The sequence below is a fragment of the Cheilinus undulatus genome, linkage group 22, assembly GCF_018320785.1.
Source record: "Cheilinus undulatus linkage group 22, ASM1832078v1, whole genome shotgun sequence".
Taxonomy (NCBI): domain Eukaryota; kingdom Metazoa; phylum Chordata; class Actinopteri; order Labriformes; family Labridae; genus Cheilinus; species Cheilinus undulatus.
Genome location: NC_054886.1, coordinates 9141604 through 9165826, shown reverse-complemented (window position 1 = coordinate 9165826; position 24223 = coordinate 9141604). Strand labels below are relative to the sequence as shown.

The 24223-nt window shown below is 40.7% G+C and overlaps 1 protein-coding gene across 24 annotated transcripts in view; it reads left to right on the top strand.

Annotated features, from left to right (window-relative positions):
• ank2b (ankyrin 2b, neuronal) overlaps positions 1 to 23524 on the top strand; it is a 277742-nt gene extending 254218 nt beyond the window's left edge. For 20 of the 24 annotated variants that reach the window (XM_041779240.1, XM_041779237.1, XM_041779234.1 and 17 more), the window contains 5 exons: positions 14903 to 14986; positions 16122 to 16286; positions 17533 to 17721; positions 17852 to 17943; positions 20030 to 23524. In XM_041779240.1, coding sequence (XP_041635174.1) covers positions 14903 to 14986; positions 16122 to 16286; positions 17533 to 17721; positions 17852 to 17943; positions 20030 to 20258 — 759 coding nt within the window. In that variant the 3' untranslated portion in view covers positions 20259 to 23524. Of the gene's footprint in view, position 1; positions 10419 to 12751; positions 13658 to 14334; positions 14428 to 14902; positions 14987 to 16121; positions 16287 to 17532; positions 17722 to 17851; positions 17944 to 20029 lie in introns of those variants that run through there. The other 4 variants (XM_041779226.1, XR_005991466.1, XR_005991465.1 and 1 more) reach the window with 4 other exon arrangements.
• Positions 23525 to 24223: the final 699 nt, after the last annotated feature.

The window sequence follows — 24223 nt, the reverse complement described above, 5'->3', positions numbered from 1 at the left end:
ACAGTGCTCGGTATTTGTCACCAGAGCCTTTGCGAGAGTTGTCTAATCGATCTCGAACAGGTGTTTGCGAAAGTCGACCATTATCTATGACTGATTTTGAAGAAAGCTTGATCGAGTGTGATCAAGCTGAGCAAGACTTTCAGAAGCTGTCTATGGAGCTTTTGGAGACAACTGGGGTCTCAGAAAAGACCTCGGCAAAGGCAGAAAGGCTGGATACTTCTGTGTCTTCTACCAGTTCTGTTGATGCATTGACAGAATCTGTGAAGGCTAAACCGATGTCAGGAAAGCACATGGCTGAAGTTTCACGTCGACTCTACAAAGTCCTTTATGGGTATGATGTTGACCAGGAGGAGTCAGAAAGCGAAAATGCATCTGTAGATCCTATGAAGTCATACCCAGATGAAATGCAAGTTGGCATCAAGGTGATTGAGGACGAGCCATTGCTTGATATTGATGTTGAGGAGGACTCAGTTTTGAGGGGTGTTGATGTCAAATACCTTCATGGCAGGAATCAAACCAAGGAAATCCAGGCAACATCAGTTCATTCTGCTGACCAGGTGGAGTCTGAAAGTGAAAATGTATCTGTATATCCACTGAGTTTAATGAACAAAGATGAGATGCAAGCTGAAGATGAGAAGGATGCAGAGGCCCACATCACAAAGGACTCAGTTTTGACTGTTCATGGTAGCAGTAATTTTGAAGATACTGCAATTCAGGCAATAGCATGTGCTTCTGAAGATAGCTCTATCATGCTAGTTCAAAAAACAGAAGTCCTGAGCCCAACCAGCTTTGTTCAGGTGTCCCATGACTCAACTTTGCAGCTAAAAGGTGATAACTTGGCAGCTCTAGAAGGAGCTGAATCCAGCCTTGAGACAATGCGCTCAGTAAGACCTGATGATACTGAAAATGAGGTTGAGGTATCTCTAGAATCTTCACTTGTATCTGTTTTACCAGAATCCCCATCAGAAACCTCTTGTGAGCATCATATCTTTGTTCTCGACCGATCACCTTCACCTGAATATTTCACTGAAACATCAATATTACTGACAGAGAGTAGAGCCTCTTCACCTGACTCAGAGTCCTCAGTAAATGAGCTGAATTTTCTCACCCCTGATTCTCCAGTACCTCAGTTTAGGCCTTTATCTCCTCTTCCACCTCCAGCTTTACTTTGGGAAACTGAAGTTGGGGCTTCTGTCCAAGCATTACCGAGTGGCAAGTCTCTGCTGTTAACAACAGAGGCAGAGGAAAGGCCTTTAACGCCAATGATTTCAAATAAAAGACCATTTGGAAGGCCATTGTCGCAAGGTAGCGATTATAGTGGTGAAAGATCGATCTCCCCTGAGTTGTTACTGTTTGATAAGGATGACAGAGCAATGTCGCCTGAATCTGTCATTTCAGAAACCATTCAGTGGTTCTTTATATCCTCGGAGTATGCGTTATCTGGTTCCCATGAGATTATTCCATCATACCATGAATACTCTGGGTCCATTACTGAACAATACCAGCTTCAGGTAGACTTTAGGCAACTGGTCGAGTCTCGACCAACATCCCCAGAATCTGTAGCATCTGTAGACGAATTCAAAGCATTGCCACCTGATTCACCTATACCTGAATTCACTCACAACTTACCAGAATTGGTTACTGCAATGATAGGTGAGAGATCTTCTTCACCTGAGTCAGCGTGCTCTCATATAGAGTGTGGCTCTGTTTCTCCAGGGTTATTTAGCTATGATGTTAGAGCTTCATCTCCTGCTTCAGTTGCATCTGGAGATGATTATAAATCACCCTCCGTGAAATTAGTTGAGTATGCAAAGGAGTTGCATGAATTATTACCTGCTGATGATGATATAAAACCAGCTGAAACATTAGAAACATTTACAATTAACCAGCTGCAAAATGAAGAGGAACCAGGGTCTGACTTTGATGAAGACTGGGTTGTAATTTCATCATCTGATATTGAAGAGAGACCACTTTCACCTCAGTCAGACCATACATTAATGCCTCCAAATCCAGAAGTTTTAGACGGTCAAGCATCTACTCCTGAATCAGCAAAACCCAAAGAACATGTGGTCCCAGATCAACAATCATTGCACGATCCTGTGCTGTCAGACATAAAACATGAGGTTGTTTCTCATTTCAAGGGCAAGCCTCTATCTTTGGATTGTGGTACTTCTTTGAGCTACAGTGAGCCATTGCAAACTCCTTTGACTGACCTAGCTCCTGATAAGGAAGTGACACTTGAACTAAAAGGAGCAGCAATTTCAATGGGAGAGGCATCTGCTAGTAAAGAGTTAGAGACAAAAACAAGCATAGAATCCAATGTAGAAAAGTTGAAAACTAGAGAAGAAATTTCATCTTGTATTTTGTCAAATTCTGAAACTGAAGCTCCCAAGACATCAGTGGAACACAATGAAGCTCTCACTGACCAAAACCTAATAACATTACTTGCAGGAACTGAGGTTTTGTCAAGGGGTGTAACCACAGAAGAATTATCTCAGGAGCTGTTAGATGAAGACTCCAAAGAGGAAATTCACAAATCTAGGACAGCAAAATCTGCTAAAAAGAAAAAATCAAAGAAACAAGTCAAAACTGAACATGAACCTGAGCAGAAAGTCACTGGAACAGAATCGTCGGATTTTATGACTACAGCAATTGAAGAGACAAAAGAACCTGGCAGGGGTTCATCACCTGTTTTGTTCTCAGAAAGTTTACCAGAAGATACTCAGTCTTCAGCTTCAGTTCAGCATGAGATACCTGTACCCTTACCTGACTGTTCAGTGCCCGGATTCAGTTTAACGTATGATGCAGAACTTTGGAAGCTCATCTCTCAAATTCACGACCCGCAATATGCTGGAGAGATATTCACGAGTAAAACAGCAATGTTTCATTTTACTGGAACGAGAGCAGAGTCCTACCAGCCAGAGTCAGATGTAAGACTTGGAGAAGAAGCTCTGCAGTTAGAAAGCTTCCAAAGATCACTTTCACCAGATTCTGAAGCAGAATACAGACCAATGTCACCACAATCCCTGTTGTTGATGTATGCATCCAGACCAGATTCCTCCAGCTCTGGGAGATCTGTAGATAGTCAGAGAGCTTTAACACCAGATTCACCTACTCCTCAGTTCTTTGCCTCTGTCCCTGAACACATTTACCACAGATCAGTATCAACAGAGTCAGTATTGTCAGATGTGGAGACTGATTTTGATATATCGTATCTCTACGATGAAAGGCCAGCATCTCCTGATTCAATAACATCTCTAAACATGTACAGAAAACTCTCACCTGACTCACCTATCCCTGAATTTGGAGTCCCTTCAAAAGAGCCAGTTTTGATTGCTAGATTGGATCGATCTTCATCTGTTGAATCTGTACTGTCTGATGTAGAAAGTGGGTCTGTCTATTCATTATTGTATGCTGGGAGCAGACCTTCATCCCCAGGCTCTGTCAATGAAAATGGGCCACTTTCCCCTGAGTCGCCCATTCCTATGTTTGGACAGGCTTTGCCTGAGCTCTCAGTTTGGCCTACAGATGAGCGGTCTTCATCACCTGTTTCAGTTAGTTCTGATGTAGAGTATGGGTTGGTGTCTTTTACAGAACAGTCGACTGAAATGAGACCATCTTCTCCTGATTCAGCAGTATCTGGAGACGACTTCAGAGGTGACTCACCAATACCAGACTTCAAACCAGCAATGACTGATCCAGTTGCCAGTGCTTATCATAGATCGTCGTCTCCTGAATCAGCAGTTTCTGATGTTGAAGATGGATTATCAAGCATAGATGTAAGCATTTTCCAGCAGAGACCTGAAAGTAGACCGTCATCCCCAGGATCCGTAAATGAAAATGGGCCACTTTCCCCCGAGTCGCCCATTCCTATGTTTGGACAGGCTTTGCCTGAGTTCTCAGTTTGGCCCACAGATGAGCGGTCCTCATCACCTGTTTCAGTTAGTTCTGATGTAGAGTATGGGTTGGTGTCTTCTACAGAACAGTCGACTGAAATGAGACCATCTTCTCCTGATTCAGCAGTATCTGGAGACGACTTCAGAGGTGACTCACCAATGCCAGATTTCAAACCAACAATGACTGATCCAGGTGCCATTGCTTATCATAGATCATCTTCTCCTGAATCAGCAGTTTCTGATGTTGAAGATGGATTATCAAGCATAGACGTAAGCATTTACCAGCAGAGACCTGAAAGTAGACCATCATCCCCAGGGTCCGTAATTGAAAATGCGCCACTTTCCTCTGAGTCGCCCATTCCCCAATTTGGAGTGACTTTGCCTGAGTTCTCTGTTTGGCCAATACAGGAAAGGTCTTCATCACCTGCCTCAGTCAGTTCTGATTTAGAGTATGAGGCGATATCTTTCACTGAGCATTCTTCTGAAATGAGACCATCTTCTCCTGATTCAGCAGTCTCTGGAGATGACTACAGAACTGACTCACCGATACCAGACTTCAAACCAGGAATGCCTGAATCACTTGCCATTACTTATCATAGATCCTCTTCACTAGAGTCAGCAGTTTCTGATGTTGAATATGTGCAATCAAGGGTAGACATATGGGAGCAGAGACCTGACTCACCAGAAGCACAAGTATCAGAAACTGAAGTCAGACCACTGGGTGATAGCACAACATCAACCCTAAAGGCAATAAGGGTGCCGGTGTATAGGCTTGTTTACGATGCAGATCTTTGGAAGCTTATTTCTCGAATACGTGACCCTCAATATGTTGGGGAGACTTTTGCAAGTAAGACTGGTGTTTTTGAGTATGCTGGGACAAGAATTGAGTATGTTCAGGAGGATTCAGATGTGACAGCGGAGGAGACAGAGGATGATGGGAAGTTGCCACCAAATATTGAGGAGGAACCCGTCACTCCCATGGATGAAGACAGGCAACTAGTGAACGGTGCAAGATTTAAAACAAATCAGCTGATAAGTCAAATAAATGACCCACATTATACAAGAGACCCGGTTGCAGGATTAGCTGAAGATTTAGAAGATGCTGAGACTTTTGGTGAAGAACACATTCAGCTTGCATCAGATGCAGAACAGAAAGGAAGATCTATGTCACCCGATTCTGAGGCAGAATATGTTCCACTATCACCTGAAGATCTGAAGTTGTTGAGTGTCCTGAGATCTGATTCCCTAGAGAGCAGGGACTTTGTTGAAGAGAATAGATCTTTAAGTCCAGACTCCCCAGTTCCTCAATTTTCTGCCCCGATTTCTGAACCTGTCACAGGATATCAGAGGGCACCATCCTCCGAACCTGAATCTGATTCAGAACTTGACCATTTAGATTTTACTTTACAGACTGGGTCAAGGTTATCATCTCCTGAATCAGATGCCCAACTGAGTAAACATAGACCCCTCTCTCCTGACTCACCAGTGCCCGACTTCAGGCCAGAGTTGCAGCATCCTCTTACCTCAGTGACTCGCAGTCGATCATCCTCACCTGAATCAGGCACCTCAGATCTTGAGGATTTATCTGTATATTTACCATCAGACTTTAGAGTTCAAGAAAGACCAGATTCTCCTGATTCAGTGACCTCAGAAACTAACTTAAGGCCACTCTCGCCAGAGTCAGACACAGAATTTAGACCAATGTCACCTGAGTCAGCAATGCTAATGTCAGAGTTAAGAGCATCATCTCCTGATTCAGCATCATCTGTTAATGAGTTTAGGGCCTTGTCTGCTGATTCACCTATACCTCAGTTTGAGCAAGATATGATATCAGAATTTGTAGCATTTGGAAGCAGACCATCTTCACCTTTATCTTTATTATCAGATGCTGAATTGGATGTAACAGATATGGACTTTATCGAAGATCAGGAGCGATACTTAACACCCGATTCTGAATTTGAGTTCAGAGCACTTTCTCCTGACTCACCGATACCTGAATATAGACCAAATCTACTTAGTCCGACTCCACGGACTGCTGAATGTCGATCCATTTCCCCTGAATCAGTTTGGTTTTCTGATATAGACTACATGGATGAGTTGTTTGACTTAGAAGCTGATGATAACAGACCTTCATCACCGGATTCAGCAGCCTATGGAGACGAAGGCAAGTCCTTGCCACCAGATTCACCTGTACCGCAATTTAGACCAAAAGAAGCTGAGCGTTTTCCATCTTTTGTTGGGTTCAGGCCATCGTCCCCAATATCTCCAACTACTTCAGATATTGAGTATGCACCTTCTATTAGTTCCCCACTTGATACTGAAGCTAGACCACTGTCCCCGGAGTCTTTAGAGCTTGAAAATGAAGATCGACCCCTGTCGCCTGATTCTGAAGCAGAGTACAGGCCTTTCTCGCCAACATCACTGATGTTTATGTCAAATTTCAGATCATCCTCTCCTGATTCGACTGGCTCTGTTAATAAATTCAGAGCTCTGTCACCAGACTCTCCAATTCCAGAGTTTAGACAAGTACTACAAGAATCCTTAAGCACAAACATAGAATGGAGATCCTCTTCCCCAGAGTCCATGTGTTCAGATTTGGAAGCAGAACAAGACTTGGACTTTCCAGTATTTGAAGATCGTCCATCCTCTCCTGAATCATTAACATCTGTGAGTAAATACAGGCTTTCTCCTGATTCTCCAATACCAGACTTCAGAAAGACTTTACTAAAGTTACATAAAGATTTTACTGCTCACAGATCATCCTCACCTGAATCCGCAGATTCAGATGATGAATATAGACCTCTTATTTCACAGTTTGATTCCATAGAGAGGGCAGAATCTCCACAATCTAGATTGTCTGATTTTGACCGTAGATGCTTGTCTCCAGACTCTCCACTACCTGAGTACACCACTGGTTTACCCAGTGTGGAAAGGGTAAGATATGGGTCAATATCACCTGAATCAGACTATATAGATGAGGATCTTGAGACAGACCTGTGTATACCCTGGCTTTTTGAGAACAGAGCATCTTCTCCTGGATCAGTTGTGTCCAATGAAGCGTTTAGACGTCTTTCACCAGTTTCACCCATTCCTGAATTCGTGCGGGAGCTTCCTTTTTTCATGGTGGCTCACTTTGCTTCAAGGTCTTGTTCGCCTGCCTCAGAAAGTTCAGAAATTGAATATGCACCTTTGATTTCACAAATGTTTGATTTTGAGGAAAGACGAGACTCCGCTCAGTCAGTGATGTCTGATTTTGGTCATAGATGTTTGTCTCCAGACTCTCCTGTACCCGAGTACACCTTGAGCTTACTAGCCAGCGAAAGAGTAAGGTATCGCTCTACATCACCTGACTCTGAATATGTAGATGAAGACTTAGAGACAGACTTGTGTATCCCCTGGCTTTTTGAGGACAGAGCATCATCTCCAGGTTCAACTGCATCGAATGAAGAGTTAAGACCTCTTAGACCAGATTCACCCATTCCCCAGTTTACACCGAAACTCCACGATTCCTACGATTCTTATGTGGCCTTAAGGTCTTGTTCACCTGTATCAGAGGCTTCAGAAATAGAATATGCACATCTGACTTCAGAAATCTTTGATTTTGAGGAAAGACCAGATTCTCGCCAATCAGTGTTGTCAAAATATGATCATAGATGCTTGTCCCCAGACTCTCCGCTCCCTCAGTACACCACAAGTTTACAAACTATGGAAAGGGTAAGGTATCGATCTACATCACCTGAATCTGAATTTGTAGATGAAGACTTAGAGACGGACTTGTGTATCCCATGGCTTTTTGAGGAAAGAGCATTGTCTCCAGATTCAGTTGCAACCAATGAAATGTTAGGACGTCTTTTGTCTGACTCACCCATTCCTGAATTTGCACATGAACCATATGAGTCCACCCTGCCCTACATGCACTTTAGGTCCACTTCACCTGAGTCTGTGTTGTCAGATTGGGACATTGATTTATCGTTGTCAACTTTCTCAGTAAGCAGACCTACATCTCCTGAGTCTTTAGAATCAACCAGGCTTTCACCTGATTCACCCATACCCCACTTTACCCAACCAGTTTTTGAGCTACCTGAGACCATGTTTGGATGCAGGTCAGCATCTCCTGAGTCTACCTGTTCAGATGTAGAGTACGTTGTCCTAAGTCTTGGATCCTTTGTCTGTGACCACAGACTCTCTTCACCTAGCTCAGGAGGATCTATGGATGAATATCGGGCTCTGTCTCCAGATTCACCCATTCCTGATTACACACCTCAGAATGTCATTGTGAATGTTGGGTTTAGATCAACATCTCCTGAGTCAGTTGAATCAGACATCGAGTATGCTTTGAGCGAGCTTTTGGTTTCCATGAGTTTTGATGGCGACGATAGACCAGATTCTCCCGAATCAGTAGGGTCGGAAGTACAAGAGAGGCCACTATCAGTTGAGTCCCTACCAGAATACAAACCATTGTCACCTGCAGAGTTGAAGTTTCTCAGGAACATCAGATCAGTATCTCCAGAATCTACTCAATCACTAGATGGACACAGGAAGTTATCTCCAGACTCACCTTTACCTTGGTTTACACAAAATGTTCTTGAGACCATGAAATTTGAGACACGCTTTGGGTGTTTGTCCCCAGAATCAGTAGTTTCAGATAAGGAGTATGGTTCTGAGTCATATGACCTAGAAGTCGCAGACATGACACCATTATCCCCCCAGTCAGAGAGGTCAGACGATGAACCCAGAGCCCAGCCTCCAGAATCACCAATACCTGATTATACAAGGGCATTTGTGGAAAATATCACGACTTGGAGAGATTTATCACAGGGTGAATCTTCAGATTCAGAGGATCTGTCACAAACTTTTGACCAGTTTTGTCTGGAATACAGGCAAGCATCACCGGAGTCCATAGAATCAGAAGAAGAAATATTACAGTTGGAATCTAAATCTGAGTTGAACGATCTGACTGCAACTGAAGCAAGCATTGAAAGCACCATTATTTCTGCAGAAATGGAAGCAGCATCAGCAGAGGAAGCCGTAATCATGGAGTATAATCTCATTTATGAAGCAGAGCTCTGGAAGCTGATCTCTCAAGTGCGAGATCCTCAATATGCAGGAGAAACGTATGCAAGTAAGACAGGATTTATGCAATTTATTGGTAGCACGGTAGCACATGATGAGCTAGATAGTGTAGTTAAAGATTCACATGAGCAAGATGCTTATGCTACAGTACCACCTGTGGAGGAAGCGCAACCATTGACTAGAACAGACATAGAAACAGTCGACATTAGTAGCACATCTGAGGTAGAAGTCATCTCCAGTGAACCTGCTCCAGAGTCACCTCCACCAATGATTGAACCTGTTCCATCTTCTGGAGGAGCTCCATACAGACAGGCTGAGTACGCGTTTGAAAAACCTTCCTCTGATGATGATCGGGTGGTTGTATCAGTTCCTGACGCAGTAGATGACGATGTATGCGGCTCACCAGATTCTCTGGCTGAGTTTAGACCCATGTCCCCTAGTTCTGTCATGTTATTCGAAGCAAGAGCATCGTCTCCTGAATCTGCAGTATCAGTCAACGAGTTAAGGCAACTCTCTCCAGATTCACCCTTACCTCAGTTTACAATGGCGTTGCCAGAATGTGTGTCATTCCTGAGATCATCTTCATCCTCACTTGCAACTCTAGCGTCAGATATAGAATATATGCCAGATTTATCTGAAAATGTGGAATCTCAGAGAAGGGCATCCTCACCTGAATCCATGCCTGAGTTCAGTGAGAATAGGTCACTGTCTCCAGACTCTCCCATCCCTCAGTTTTCAGTATCAGTGGATGACTACACCACTATACATAGGTCATCATCACTTGAGCTAATGGATTCTGATTCAGAGTGTGAGTTAGTGGTCACATCGTCAAGAGTGGCTGATACTGATAGACCATCCTCACCTGAATCCATAGCCTCTATCAGTGAGTTCAGACATCTGCTGCCTGACTCTCCAGTTCCTGAGTTTATGAGGATACTGTCGTCATATTTCATGGATGCTCCCTACGTAGATAGGTCCTCTTCACCCCTGTCCTTTACATCTGACTCTGAGTTTGTAGCTTTACCTATTGACTGTTGGATTGATGACAGTCCGAGGCCGATGAGCCCTCAAAGTGTTGACTCTGAGGATGAGTTAGACTTTAGTTCAGAGAGATTTGATAAGTTTGTCTCTGAACAAGAATTTCTGAGTCATGGGACACCTGCTTTATTGAACGATCAGTCTATATCATTGCACGGCAAAAAAACAATGGATGTTTCACCACTGCTGTTTAAAACTGAAGAGACTGACTTCACAGAAGGACAAGAAAATCCAGATTTGCAAAAAACTGTTGGACCACAACCAGACTTGAAAGTGGAAACTTTAGAAACTGCTGTTTTTGTGGAAGACCTTCAAGAGAAACTATCATCAGTTCAAGATGAAAAGAATCAAGAAAAGGAAATCCTAGACACCAATATGGAAGAACTGAAGGGCAAGACAGACCCACTGAGGGTAAGACTGAGAGCATGACAATCAACCAATGACTCACATGTTTGGGATGAAATCTTCTAACACGTCACCTGGATGATGGAAATAACTGTTTGTCTTGCTTCACTAATAAAATGGACTGTTGTGGAATTTTGTTTTAATAGAATGGGAAAAAGGTTGTCATAATGCCAGATTTATAGACTTGGGTAAAATTCTAGTAAATATCAAATGATTTTTATACCTTTTAATACCACAGCAACCAAATAAGAGGTCGTCGGCACCCAGTCTTGGGTGTTTTCCTGTTTATTTTGTTGTCAAAAACTACAGGTAAACTCCTGTAAAGTGACTTAATTGCACAAATACATGGCAACCTTTTAGTACTTTTTGCTTGTTCAGTAGTGGAATGTTGCAGTAGGTTTTCAGGAGTTTACTTCCTTTTTTGAGTTGTGCATTCAAATGTTTGCAATTGTTCAAAGGGAATTTGATTTTCTAAACGTTTTTCTTTTTTGTGGATAGATTTGGAAACAGGGATGAACGCATGAGGGTGAGACATGAGGGAAAGTAGTCACTGGCCGGACTTGGGGTGCAACCCAACCACTATGTTGCCTGCACCCTGGAAATTTGATTGTCTCATGCATAAACAAGAATTTACATCTGAGTTTGTTAGCTTGATGCTAACACATAATGGAAATTGCCATTAATGTGCTCACAGATTTAGCATTGCCTTGTGCCAACTCCTATGTAGGGAGACAATCAACTTCTCTCTAAAATGTAAAGTAGAATTTATCATCTGGTTTACAAGTTAGATACAAATTTTGAGTAAAATAGTTTGTAAAGCTAAGAGAAAACAAATTTTGATTTGATTTAAGTAAAGAATTAAACCATACAGAAACATTTTTGACACCACTTTAACAAAAAAAAAATCCCTAGATGGCTTACACTCTTTTGGTTTTAACTTTAAAAATTCAAGACAGACTCATATGTTGATAATGCATCAATTTCAGTTCATTAAGGTTCAATGATTTTTTTTTAAATCCCATGCTTTGTTGACCCTTTCAGCACACTTTGGTTAAGCCTCATCAGTGTCTCCTAGCAGCTACAGTCAAAAGTTATCTACTTTTTACTCTTTACTCATTTCATTTTTAATCCATAACAAGTTCCTTTTTCCATGGTTAAATACATGTCAAAAGTCAGTCACCCTTAGTGTAAAATAGTAGAACAATCTAAAATAACATAAAACAGTTCAAATGCAAAATAGTTTGATTTCAAAATGTGACATAAATTGGAGATTAAATGCAATTAACTACAGAAATTCTGAGATTAAATGTGATTTTAAGAACTTATCCAATGAGAGCCCTATTTCAAAACAACCAAATCTCTGTTTTATTTTTTTTAATCCTTTTTATTTGGAAATATACATGCACAGAGTGACAATATGCTTACAATACATATTTCCAGTTTTTCTTTTTTAAATTGAACTAAGGAGAAAAACCCTCCCATCCCCTTCCCAACAGAACAAAGGATACATAACTCCATCTATAAGATTCGCCCTAAGATAAAATAATTTAAAAATAAATAAATAAATTTCAGGCAAGGATACACTGTATGTTTTTGACACATGTAAGTACATGTGGGTTTTAAGTGTAAAGTGGGCCAAATGAATAAATAAATCTTAAAAGAACAGAGTCATAACACAGACTACATACAGACTAATACATGCAATAGCAAATCAAATCTGTTATTTTAATGATCAAGGGATCAAAAATACAGTAACTTCACAATCTTTAAACTATTTTTAAACAAAAGAGACCATGTGCAAAATTTGGCCTGCAATTTAAAAAAATAAATAAATACTCAATATCTTATTTGATACATCTGAAAAACATACTGTATTGCCCAGCCCTACCTATATCTCCCGAAGTCTATTTAGCATTATAAAGACCATATATATAGTCTAGACATACTGCCTGATGGTAAAACTGCATATGATTACAACCATGCACTGGTAAAAATGAGGAAAAAGTTTTAAAGTGATATCAAATTTGCATTAATTCTTAAATCTTTTGTTAATTCACAACTATTCCTAAATAAGTATGTCAGGAAATTGATTTAGAGCTACAGCTGTCAAACAGCCTTGCAGGTATTTGTGTGGTGCTTCAGTGTTTATGAATTTGCTTGCCATTGCTGCACTTATGTTGTTCTTAACCCAGGGAGATTTGGGATGGATTGAAGGTAATTCGTCACTGCTGCTAGCCTGGTGGCATGTTCAAATCTTTCTAATGGTGTGTACAAACCAAAACAGTTCTTATGCAGCTTTTTTCCTGACCTTATTGCATCATGTTGATATTTGCCCACAGGATCATCATCAGATATATGAAGAAGCAGAGCTTTATACAGACACTGAAGTGCAGAGTGATCTTTTGCCTGCTTCAACAGCAGAACAAGATTCCAGTAAAATAGATGAGCCAATCACATCAGTTCTTCTACAGCTACCCGACAAAAGCTCCTACACAACCCACAGGACCGTCACTCCGATTCTACCATCGTTTGAGAAGACATCAAGCCAGGCTGAGTCCTGTGAGCTCTTCTCACCCATGTCCACTCAGTTTTTGATTCCGCCGGACTATGAAGCGGTGTTTTCAGGACATCAAACTTTGAGGGTTTCTGAGTGTAGCCAAGCCTCCTTGAATGACTTGAGCCCATTGTCTCCGGTGTTCAGTGACTCTGTTTCAGCTCAGGTCACGAGTGAAGCCAAGGAAGAGTCTGAAAACCCTGAAGAGTTTGAGTTTTCCCCCGGCTTTAAGAAAGTCCTCTCAGAATTTGAGAAAACAGTCTCTGAATTTGAATCAGATGATCCAGACGTCCCAAAAAGGAAACTCAGTAAAGGATCAGAATCACCACAACTCTCCGAATCAGATGTGGAGTTCTTCGACTGCAGACAAGCCTTCTCTGATTTCTCCGACCCTGAGGATGTCAAACTGGATCATGAGATTGTCTATCATATCTCTGAACCCCCGTCCCCCTTACCTGGGAGTAGTCTTGATCTGAGAGTGCTGAAGGGGAGCCCTCAGTTGGCGGCTCACCCTTTCCTCCGGGTCGAAGACTACAAGCGCTTCTCCTCCGGGAGTGAGAGTCTCGGTGACTTTGCGTACGATTCTGAGGGTTCACGTGAGTGTCGAGCTGAGGGAGACCTCCCTGTCTGTGAGGAGCTTCCCTCCAGAGATCAGGCAGGATATTACGATGATGATGACTTCCTGGGAAGGGTAAGAGAAAGCATGGGCGCAGTGCTGCACAGGCTGGTGAACTGCCTGGCCAGGCTGGTTGCTGGAGCTGAAAATACACGATTGTGCTCTTTATGGACTAAATATGGCTGATGAGTGTGCATGAGTGCTTAAACTCGAAGGAATAACAAAATTTAAACGCTGTGATGGGTTTCTGTTTTGATTTTTGAATATTAACCGACTGAGGAGGTTGGTTTTGACTTTGGTGGTCTGACGTTTGGTAGTTCCTCACTTAAAATCAGAATTCATGTCTTGTTAAAGCTTTTTAAAGTCAATAACCCATTGGTTTTTTGGTCACATCTGCACCTGTTTGCATTCCTTGCTTTCTGCTTGTTGTTTTTTTCCCCATCAGTGTGCAAAATACCCAGCAGGAGGGTCTACTTTGACCAATATGTGTCTAGGATTTCTGTATTTTGCACACTGGTTTAGTCCCATCCCTGCACGTCTGTTTTATTTGAATGTTGCATCCCTGATCCTTCTAATCATCTCCCTTCACTGCTGTCTACAGCTTTTATTTCCTCTATTTCATTTGTCTGTCAAACTTTCTATGGATAAAAGTGAGGTAAAGGGAAAAGAAGGACCAGTGTGTGTGTACAGAGTTTGTCTGACCAATCAGAGCTGATGTATTGATCCATGCTGGTTGTGTTACCATCTCTCAGGAGATAGAGGAGGAGCTAGGGTTTCTGTCCTCTGACAGCTCAGAGGAGGAGGTGCTGACCACCAGGGTGGTCCGACGGAGAGTTATCATCCAGGTAAACAAGCATGAGGTGAAGCTTGGTGTGGATTGACGCTGGGTTAGAGGGGAGCTTTGGTTTGGTTTGGAGTTGATGTTCGGCAACATTTTGAAAAAGCTTTATTTTCATTTGCCTCGTTTTCTTTCATAATTCACCAAAGCATAATTATTATAGGAAAATTAAAGCCACAATGTGTAGAATTTTGGTTCTTTGATTGTGTGGACTCCTCTTGTGATGGTGTAAAGAAATGCCTGGGTTTACAGCAAAATATATCAGTTCCTTTAAAAAAAACATCGTGACCTTTTCCATCATAATAACTAGAAATGAAATGTTTCACTGTAAAATTCTACAAATAGTGGCTTTAACGCAGTAAATATGTGTTTTTGCTTGTGTGAATTTAAATCGTCATGTTCTGCTTAAAATGTTTTCTGCTGCTAATGACTGATGTCACGTGTGCTAACATGCTTATTAATTGGTATTTTGTGTTTTTCAGGCGGATAATCTCCCAGATATCCCTCCACAGACTGTCACAGAGGAGAAGTACACAGACGAGCATGGCAACATGGTCATAAAGAAGGTAGGGAACATCTACATCAAAAGTAACACTCAAAATCAGAGTTCCATTCATTTAAGGCAAGGATGTCCAAACTATGTCCCAGGGGCCAAATGTGGCCCTTGGCCCTTTCGACATTGGCCTGCAGCAAATTCAGTAACATAAGTGAAAAATGGCACTCAGTAGAACATGAAGCTCATGCTTGACTGCAGTGTATATACAGTCTGTGTGACAAGTGTAAGTTTGTGTTATCTTGGGGGTTCTTCCAGGACAGTAATACAAAACTAAACTCATCTGTCAATAAGAAAACACAGAAAAAATGTACAGTTTGTGAAGATAATATGAATTTATTTGAATTAGTAGATATTTTATCTGTTTTCTTATTGACAGATGAGTATAGTTTTGTGTTATCTTGGGGGCTCATCTGGGACAGTAGTACAAAACTATACTCATCTGTCAGTAGGACAACACAGAAAAAATGTATAGTTTGTGAAAATGGTCTAAATTTTTCTGAATTAATGTATATTTTATCTTTTTTTTTTCTTGACAGACGAGTATAGATTTTGTGTTACCTTTGGGGCTCGTCCAGGACAGTAATACAAAACTAAACTCATCTGTCAATAAGAAAACACAGAAAAAATGTACAGTTTGTGAAGATAATATGAATTTATTTGAATTAGTAGATATTTCATCTGTTTTCTTATTGACAGACGAGTATAGTTATGTTACCTTGGGGGCTCTTCCGGGATGGAAATTCTGTAAACAAACATTTTGACAGGACAATTTATTGATTGGGACTTAACCTGAGACAACACCGTAAATCCTCTGATACATGGAGCGTCATTCTCATTGTGACCAGGACAGATCCAGTGATAGCCGAGGTCAACCAGGGCTCAGCTGAAATTTGATAGGCCTTCTTAAAATCCTTGAAATGACTAGCTATTTATGTTGTTAGCCATTAATTAGCCATTTAAGCATATCCAATCAATAAGCACATATTTTCCTAAATTAGACTGGATTTTCTGACTTCAATATCATAAAGGTGAGGTATATGGCAGTGGCCCCACCATCCTGATAACCAGTATTTGGCCTTCAGAGGAAAAGGTTTGGACACCCCTGATTTAAGTTAAGTACATTCTTCTTCTATAACTTGAACTAGATCACGCGGAAGGTGATTCATAAATACGTGTCCCCTGATGGACTGGAGACACAGGAAGTGACCATCGAAGGCTCTCGTCAGGAGTCGGTGCAGATCGAGGAGGGCGACACCGTCTCCAGAGTGGTGAAGAGGACTGTGCTGCACAGTGAGGGAGACCAGAAAGAGGTCAGAGTTTCATAACAACTGTATTCAGCGTTTTTAATAGTTATTTTTCTGATTTGTTATAATTTGGTCACCAAAGAGTGCTCATACAGAGGCTCAAATTTGGCCTGTGCCTCTTTTCCCACATGTCGTTCCCCACTCTCACTTGTCTCAATTTTAACTCTCTCCGCTGTCCTGTCCAAAGGCAGAGCCAGAAGTCCAGACATAAGAGGGTCCAATGGCATGCCTCCCCAGAAACTTTTTCTTATTAGGCAGTTATGAGCACTATTCTCAAAATACAAATGTAGATTTTAAATGTTGAGCTAAATAAAGGGGTAACCTGACTTGATTGAGGTTCCTGAAGACTTTAGACTCTCTTCCAAGAGAGGCTTCTTCAGTTCAGAACTTATTTGGACTTATTTTATATCACTGTGGCTGCAGGGAGATGCTGATGTGGATAACCAAAGTGTGCTGAATTGGACAATAAAGAATATGATTAATGCATCTACTGACAACCCTAAAAAATGGTAGATATTTGCATTGCCACAACTTTGCAGGGTAGGGCTGCAGGTTCCTGGTTCAACCTGGCCAGGACCTCTCTGTGCAGAGTGTGCATGGTGGGTTCTCTCTGGTACTCTGACTTCCTCCCACAGACCAGAGACATGCTTGTTAGGTTAAGTGATGACTCTAAATTGCCCGTGGTGTGAGTGTCAGAGTACCTAGTTGTCTGACTCTATATGTCAACCCTGTGAATAACTGGCCACCAGTCCAGGGTGTACCCCACCTCTTGTCCGATGGCAGCTGGGATAGGCTCCAGCCCCCTGTGACCCCAAACTTGATAACCAGTGTAGAAACGGATGGATTTGCAGCGTTTTGTAATTGATTTCTTTTAAATGTATCTATCATAACACTAAGAAAATAAACTACTTTTTTAACTTCCTAAAAGATTTAGGGCTTTTTAGGAAACATTTAGGTTTTAAGTCTTGTAAGTGTTCCCCTGCTCAGTCTACAAAGGTATACAAACCCAAAAAACAAATCTTGAAAAGGTAACATGCAATAATAACTGGGAGGATTAGAAGACATAATGTTAACTATTCCCATCTTAAGAGTGTTATAGCTCTGCTGCCTACCTAAGACTTCCAGCGATACCCGTATTTTCCAGCTGACTTTCCAGAAATAGAAATGTTGTTATTAAAATATTGATGAAACATGGAGTACACAAAATCTATGCAGGTGTTTGACAGTTCATCTTTCATCATCTTCCCTCCAGTTGACCTTCTCTGAGCCCCTGGCCCTCGGTGCAGCCACCACATCAGAGTTTGAGGCAGAGCCAGTGCAAGGTCGAAAGGTCAGCAAGGTTGTCAAAACAACCGTGGTGAGAGGAGAGAGGATGGAGAAGCAGACGGGAGACGTTTCGCTGTCTGCAGATCTGCCCTCAGCCAGAGAGGACTTTGAGAAGGTCAGTGTGTCCAAAAAACATTAAAATCCTTCCATCATGGGCTCGGTTCATCATTTTCCTCTTCATTTTAGAGATCAGTGACCACTAAGGCTGATTTTGTCATCATGTTTCATCTATCTGATCTCCCCAGGCGTTGAGTTATGCCGGAGGTTTTGGGAAAGTTCTTGTTCCTCATGTAGTAGAGAAAGAGATTGTTCAGGACGACGGTTCTGTGGTTAAAAGGTTGGACAGCAGCATGGGAGTGTGCAGAAATGACAAGAAAATCACTTAAAGAGAGCAGTTCACTGCGCTAACATGGAAGCATGGTGTGATCCTACGTCTAACATCTGATGTTGCTTTCAGAACTTTGATTTTAACCTTGAATGGTGACAAAAGATAGTCTGGGAGAATGACTGGTGATGCATCTTTGATATTTTTGCCAGTTTGGGTTGGGACTTTTTAAACCAGTGGTTCTCATCCGGTCCAGTCTCAGGACCCACCAATTTTTTTTCAATGACAAATCAAGACCTAAAATTTGAATAAAGTTCAAAAAGGCATGTTTATTCAATAAATAATGTTGCAGTTTGGATCTTGGATGGACATGAACCACATTTCCCCACAATTACATGTATTTTCTTGCCAATTTCCACAGACCTTGAGCAAAGACCTTGCTATCATAGGAAGAGCAACTTTTGTTAATGCAAAAATGAGAAATAAATGAGTTGAAATAATGAGAGAATTTTTTAATTTACCAATTTTCATACAGTAAAATAAAATTTATGGATGCATGCCCACTAGAGACTTCAGAACTTCACTGATCCTTTGGCACCATTGTTTCAGACACTTTTAGGATGTGATCCAATTTTAAATTGTAACACTTCATTTAGAAACCTTAAATCAAGGATCCAATGACACTGTTCAATAAAACCTTAGAAAAGGTAAAGTGGCTCACTTTATAAAGTGTTTTGCTGATTGAAATGTCAAAACATATTAACTTTTACTTCTAAGTTGCAGTGAACTCAAGGTGCGTTGGTGTCCTTCACATTGTCATTCCAGCATCTACCACTAGAGGGCACCAGGGTTAAATGTTTTTTAAATTAAGGCTTTAATTTTGTTTTCTTTCTCATGCATGAAATTTGCCAATATAATATCTGAATAATTGATAGAATCAAAGGAAAGATATGAAAATAAAGCTGAAATAAAGTAGTTAGGCTTACAGTACGTAATGTCAACAAACTAGGAAGAATTCTGATGTCTGTTTGTGGATAGTGGAGTCCAAGCTCTGAACAAAAACGTTCAGAAAAAAACTGCCTTGTCCATCTGAGGTTTTGAGTTTCTCTTTGAGATTAAACATTTCATTTTTAATTTAGAAAGCACATGATTTATGACCAAATGCATGTTTTTTGGCGTATGGATGTTTTTAAATACAACTGCAATTCCAAAAAAGTTGGGACACTGTTAAAATATAACTTAAAAACACAATGCAATAACTGTCAAATCTCATAACCCCATATTTTATTCATTAATAGAAGATAAACAACATATCAAATGTTAAAACTGAGACATTTTACCATTTTATGACAAATATTAGCTCATATTGAATTTGATGGTGCCTACACATCTCAAAGAGTTGGACAGGGCAACAAAAGGCTGGAAAAGTGAGTAGTATCAATTAACAACAGCTGGAGGAGCATTGTAATTAATAAGGCTAGTGACACGAATGGGTATAAAAGGAGCATTTTAGAGAGGCAGAGTCTCTGAACAAATTTCTCCAGATTCTCTGACTCTTTTGGTGATATTATGGACTGTAGATGGTGGGATATTCAAAGTCTTCCCAATTTTACATTTTTCTGAGTAGAGGGACCATCCAGCTTGTTATCCTGGCTCAGTTCTAAAGCCTGCATCGATGATGGTGTGGGGTTGCATTAGTGCTTATGGTGTGGGCAGCTGTTGAAAAGTTGGTAGAGGTTTTAGAACAACATATGCTCCCATCTAGACAACGTCTCTTTCAGGAAAGGCCTTGACTATTTCAGTAAGACGATGCTAAACCACATACCATATCCATCACAACAGCATGGCTTCACAGTCGAAGAGTCTGGGTTGAATAAAATATGGGTTAATGAGATATGCAAGCCATTGCATTCTGTTTCTTTTTTGGAAGCTGGGTTGTATAATGACTTAGATTTGTAGTATTGGCAGGTCACAAAAATGATGGTTACTGATACATGAGTGAACCTGGGTTGATCCATCTGTAACCACCAGTGATGAAAGTCTTTCAGTGTCGTTAGATTGGGTCTAACACGTTTCCTTTTTGTTCTTGTTCCCTCAGAAGCCAAATGCGTAAGTCTCGGACCCAGAAGAGGACTGTGGTGAGGGATGCCCAAGGGAAGCACGTGCACCTGGAGCGTCTGGACGACACCCCGGACGCCCTGCAGCCCGACGCCCTGCAGCAGCACCTGCACCTACTGCTCCAACGCTACTGTGAGGATGACCAGGAGGTGGAGGAGGAGAAGGAGGAGGAGGAAAAAGAGGAAGAGGAGGAGAAGTTTTTTGACTGAGCAGCTGCTCCCTACATCTTCCACTGAAGCCTTTGGTGTCGTACGCTTCCTCGCATCCAGATGTTCCCCTTCTCGTTGTCCTGGCTGATCACTGGATTTTATGTTGAGTAATGGAACAATATTTTGTGTCTTTTCCTCCACGTTGTGTTTCTTTTGCTCTTTTTGTGACCAAAGATCGCTCCCTTCAGTTTTGTCAGATGTTTTTTTTTTTTTTTACTGTTCAGCTGCTTGTGGTGTTTTTATGGAACGACGCACCAAAGGTTGATCAAAGTCAAAGGGGGCATCTCAGACGTTTCACCTCACGCACGGGCCTCTTCTTGAAGAACTCTTGTACACATTTGTAAATAAAGGAGATAAAAAATCATGCTTGGACTTCTGGGGTAAAAAAGTCCATAAAAAGATGGAAGCATTTAATACATTAGCCCACGTAAACCTGCTGTACATGCACCGATTCAGCTGGAGAATGGCCACCGTACAGAAGAGATTAATGTTACATAGAGAACAAACCGGGAAGAGTGAATGTGTGGATCATCATGGACTCTTTCTACAGCCAAACATCGCCCTGCTGATCTGTTTACACCGGCTGTGCGATCACACCGCTCGTCTTCCCATGATGCATCTGCCCTTACTTTTATTTATGTGTCTGTCTTTCTGATGTGTGTCGTGCATTTACATTTTATCTGCCGCAGAGCTGCCACCTCTGTGGACGTGTAAATACGCCGTGTTTATAGAAAAAGAGAGGAAGGAAGAAAATAGTCCTGAGGAATGTTTTGATGCAGACTGAGCACTTAAACTCCCCCCATGCCGTCCTTGTAGCTTCACCCACAACTGTGCTGCTTCTCTTCACCTTAAACTCAAGCTCACGCCATCCCTCCATTGAGCCTTTTTAAGGATAAACTGGCTATATCTTGTGTTTTTTTGTCAACAAATCACATGTTCAAAGTAAAACCAACAATGAATCTGCTCTGCAAAGACCTGAAAATCAAACACCCTCTGAAAATGAAAGCTTAAATCCCATTAGTATGTTGGACCACTTTTTTTCTCATTTGCAAGTAATTGAAAAGAGATGAATCTTTGGAGTAGAGGTACAAATCGGTTCCAGTACTCTCTTCTCTTCTGCTTCCAGACAGGGCAGAGATTCATGGCTGGAAATGAAACAGAAACTTAAGATTGAGCCCTAAAATGAACTCTAACTGACCTATATGGCACTGTCAGTTGCACAAATTATACAAAGTCTTTTTTTTTTTAACTTTTTTTTGGTTGGCTTTAAAGACCGTCCTAAACCGTCTGCTGAGGTTCCAACAGGGAGATCAGCCTTGCCATGGTCAGTGTTTTCACAGTTTTTTTCAAGTTAATAACAAACCTTTCTACCTCACTACACGAGGTTTAAATAATAATGAGTGAAATTTCATAATATCAAGCTTTTTTTTTAATGGATAGAGGCGTTGATGTCCACAGAGTCTGGAAATTGCACCTTATTAAAATTATTTAAGCAGTGTAATTTCCTGGATTTATTTCCATGCATGTTGCTTGAATTGGTCTAAACCTGCAGCTCTCTCTGTCTTTTATTAGGAGCAGCAGGCATTGCAAGTGTGACCCTAACATCACTGCTCTGTGAATGAGTGTATTCCTGGCTACTTTATTGATAAAAATAAAGATTACATTAATTTAAATGCAGATACTACTTAACTGCGTGATCTTGTGTCATGGAAATGAATCCCATTCTGGGTTATATTTATATTTACTCATTTTTAATTGTTATCTATTTATTTAAGAAGGGCAGAGCACATTAATGAACATTAGAACAAAATACTTCATATGCCAGATTTAGCAAAACTGCTAACATACAGCTGTAGTCCTGTGGCAAGTAACATTAAAAAAGAAAAATGAACTCAAGTCAAATTTAATTTAATTGTAATTTGCACTTAATGGCGTTATTTATATTTTGCGGTGTGACTCTTCTGGGACATGCAGGCTCTTGCCATTCCTGTGCCTACAAGGGAAGCCTGAGGCAGGGAGAGAAGGTAAACCATCAGAGCATAGCAGGCATCAGTGCCTACAGAATGACACTGATTCAGTCAGAAACAGGATAAAGGAGTAGCTGGGGTGGAGGAGGGTTGCAAAAAGCAGCTTGCAGAGGCAAAGTGTAGCCAGGCAGAGCAGAAGATATGACAGCATGAGTGCTAAAAAGTGAATTCACTGGGAATCATGATGAGGGCTTGCATGAGATCAGCTGATTTCAATTATATGGCAGCCTAACGCGAGTTTCAACTCAATTTCTTACAATGTGAAACCGTGTAACAACAAGATAAATGTAAACGTTGCTGTAAAAAGTGCTTGTTTGCAGAATATCTGCACAATTGGAAATTTATATTTCTATATTTCCCACTCTTACTTTAAAGCCACTTACTTGTTTTTGGTTCATCATTGTTAGAAAAAACTAATACTGGTATTCACCCACTCCAACAGGTTTATACCTTTAAAAACATGTTTTTAAAGTTTACATTAATAAGTGAACTTAAAGGTAAGAATAGTAAACTGGATGGGAAATTAAAAAGCATTGAGCTCTGAGCTGATCCATTGTTGGTTTTATTCTTCTTTAGTGGTTTGTTGATTAAAATAAAATGAGATATAACAGCAGAATTATCCTTTAAGTCCACCTCACATAACTTAAAGATGCTTTACTTTAAATGCTGATGTTGATTTTATATTTTCTTGTTTTCACTGCTATCAAACAATCTCCACACTGACTCAGAGTCCATAAATGTCTTCAGTTATCACATGAACACATCCTTATTTATTTAGAGCCGTCCATTTGTGATCCGTGTTTGCTCCAGCAGCTGACGCTGAGAGATGTGTGTGTTTGAGTGTTTGAATGTGTTTTAAAGCTTAAAGATAAATGAGTTTTTTCTTTCTTTGCCATGGCAGACAAGCAGGATTGGATTGAATTGTTGTACAGACTGAAAAAGTATGTTTGGTGTTCATCTACAGCTGAGACTTTATGTAATGATACGATCCTCACGCTGCCATTTTGTTTGATCCAATGGAAGAATCAAAGAAATGTCAAAAAGAAAAACCATTGATTTGATAAATCAGCATCTTGTTTCCATTGTGATAACAATATATACATATTAACAGTGCAAATATCTATGCGGGCATGTACGACTTTATCAAATTATTACTAAAAAAATGAACCTGAAACGCTAACCAGGCATAGCAGCTGCAGTGTGTACATGGCAGAACAATAAAACTGTTCATGTGTTAAATGTGACGTGGTGTCTTTCTTTCTATCAGCAGCTTAGAAAACTCAAGCTCATCCGAGCCAACACAGACTGCAGTGTTCTGGTGTCATTTGTCAGTGGAGGAACTTTGACATTTTAACATTATTTTAAGCACAAAAACTTTCACTAAGCCAATCCCCAGTGTTAAACAAGAAAGCTTATAAAACAGCTGAAATTCACTTTCACTTTACTACAGAAGAGAGGATTCTCTTGGTGGTTTAATGAGCCTGAGCAACAACTTAGTTATTTACTCAATAACACTAACTCTTAAGTAATATAAATGGGCTTAATATTATTAACATAGGAGTATTTTTTATCAATTATTGCTATGGGCAAACCATCTCCAGCAGCATTAAACCACATATTTGCCTCAGTAGTTGTACTGGACTTGGCTGGCCGTGTTTATACAGTGGCTGCTTTCCTATGGCATCGAGCAAAAGACAGGGGAAGATCAGGACAGATATTTTTGCACTATCAGCAAGGCTTGAAATTTAAACAGTTAAGTAGGATTTATGAGAGGACAAATTTAAAAAGAGTAAAAAGCCAAACGACGACTGTGAAAATATACATTGTATAGAATGACATAATATTGTAATACAATACAATGGCTATTTCTGACATAACTTATTAAAGTATGGCATGTTATAGTAAGATTTTCTGCAACATGATCTTACATACAGTAGT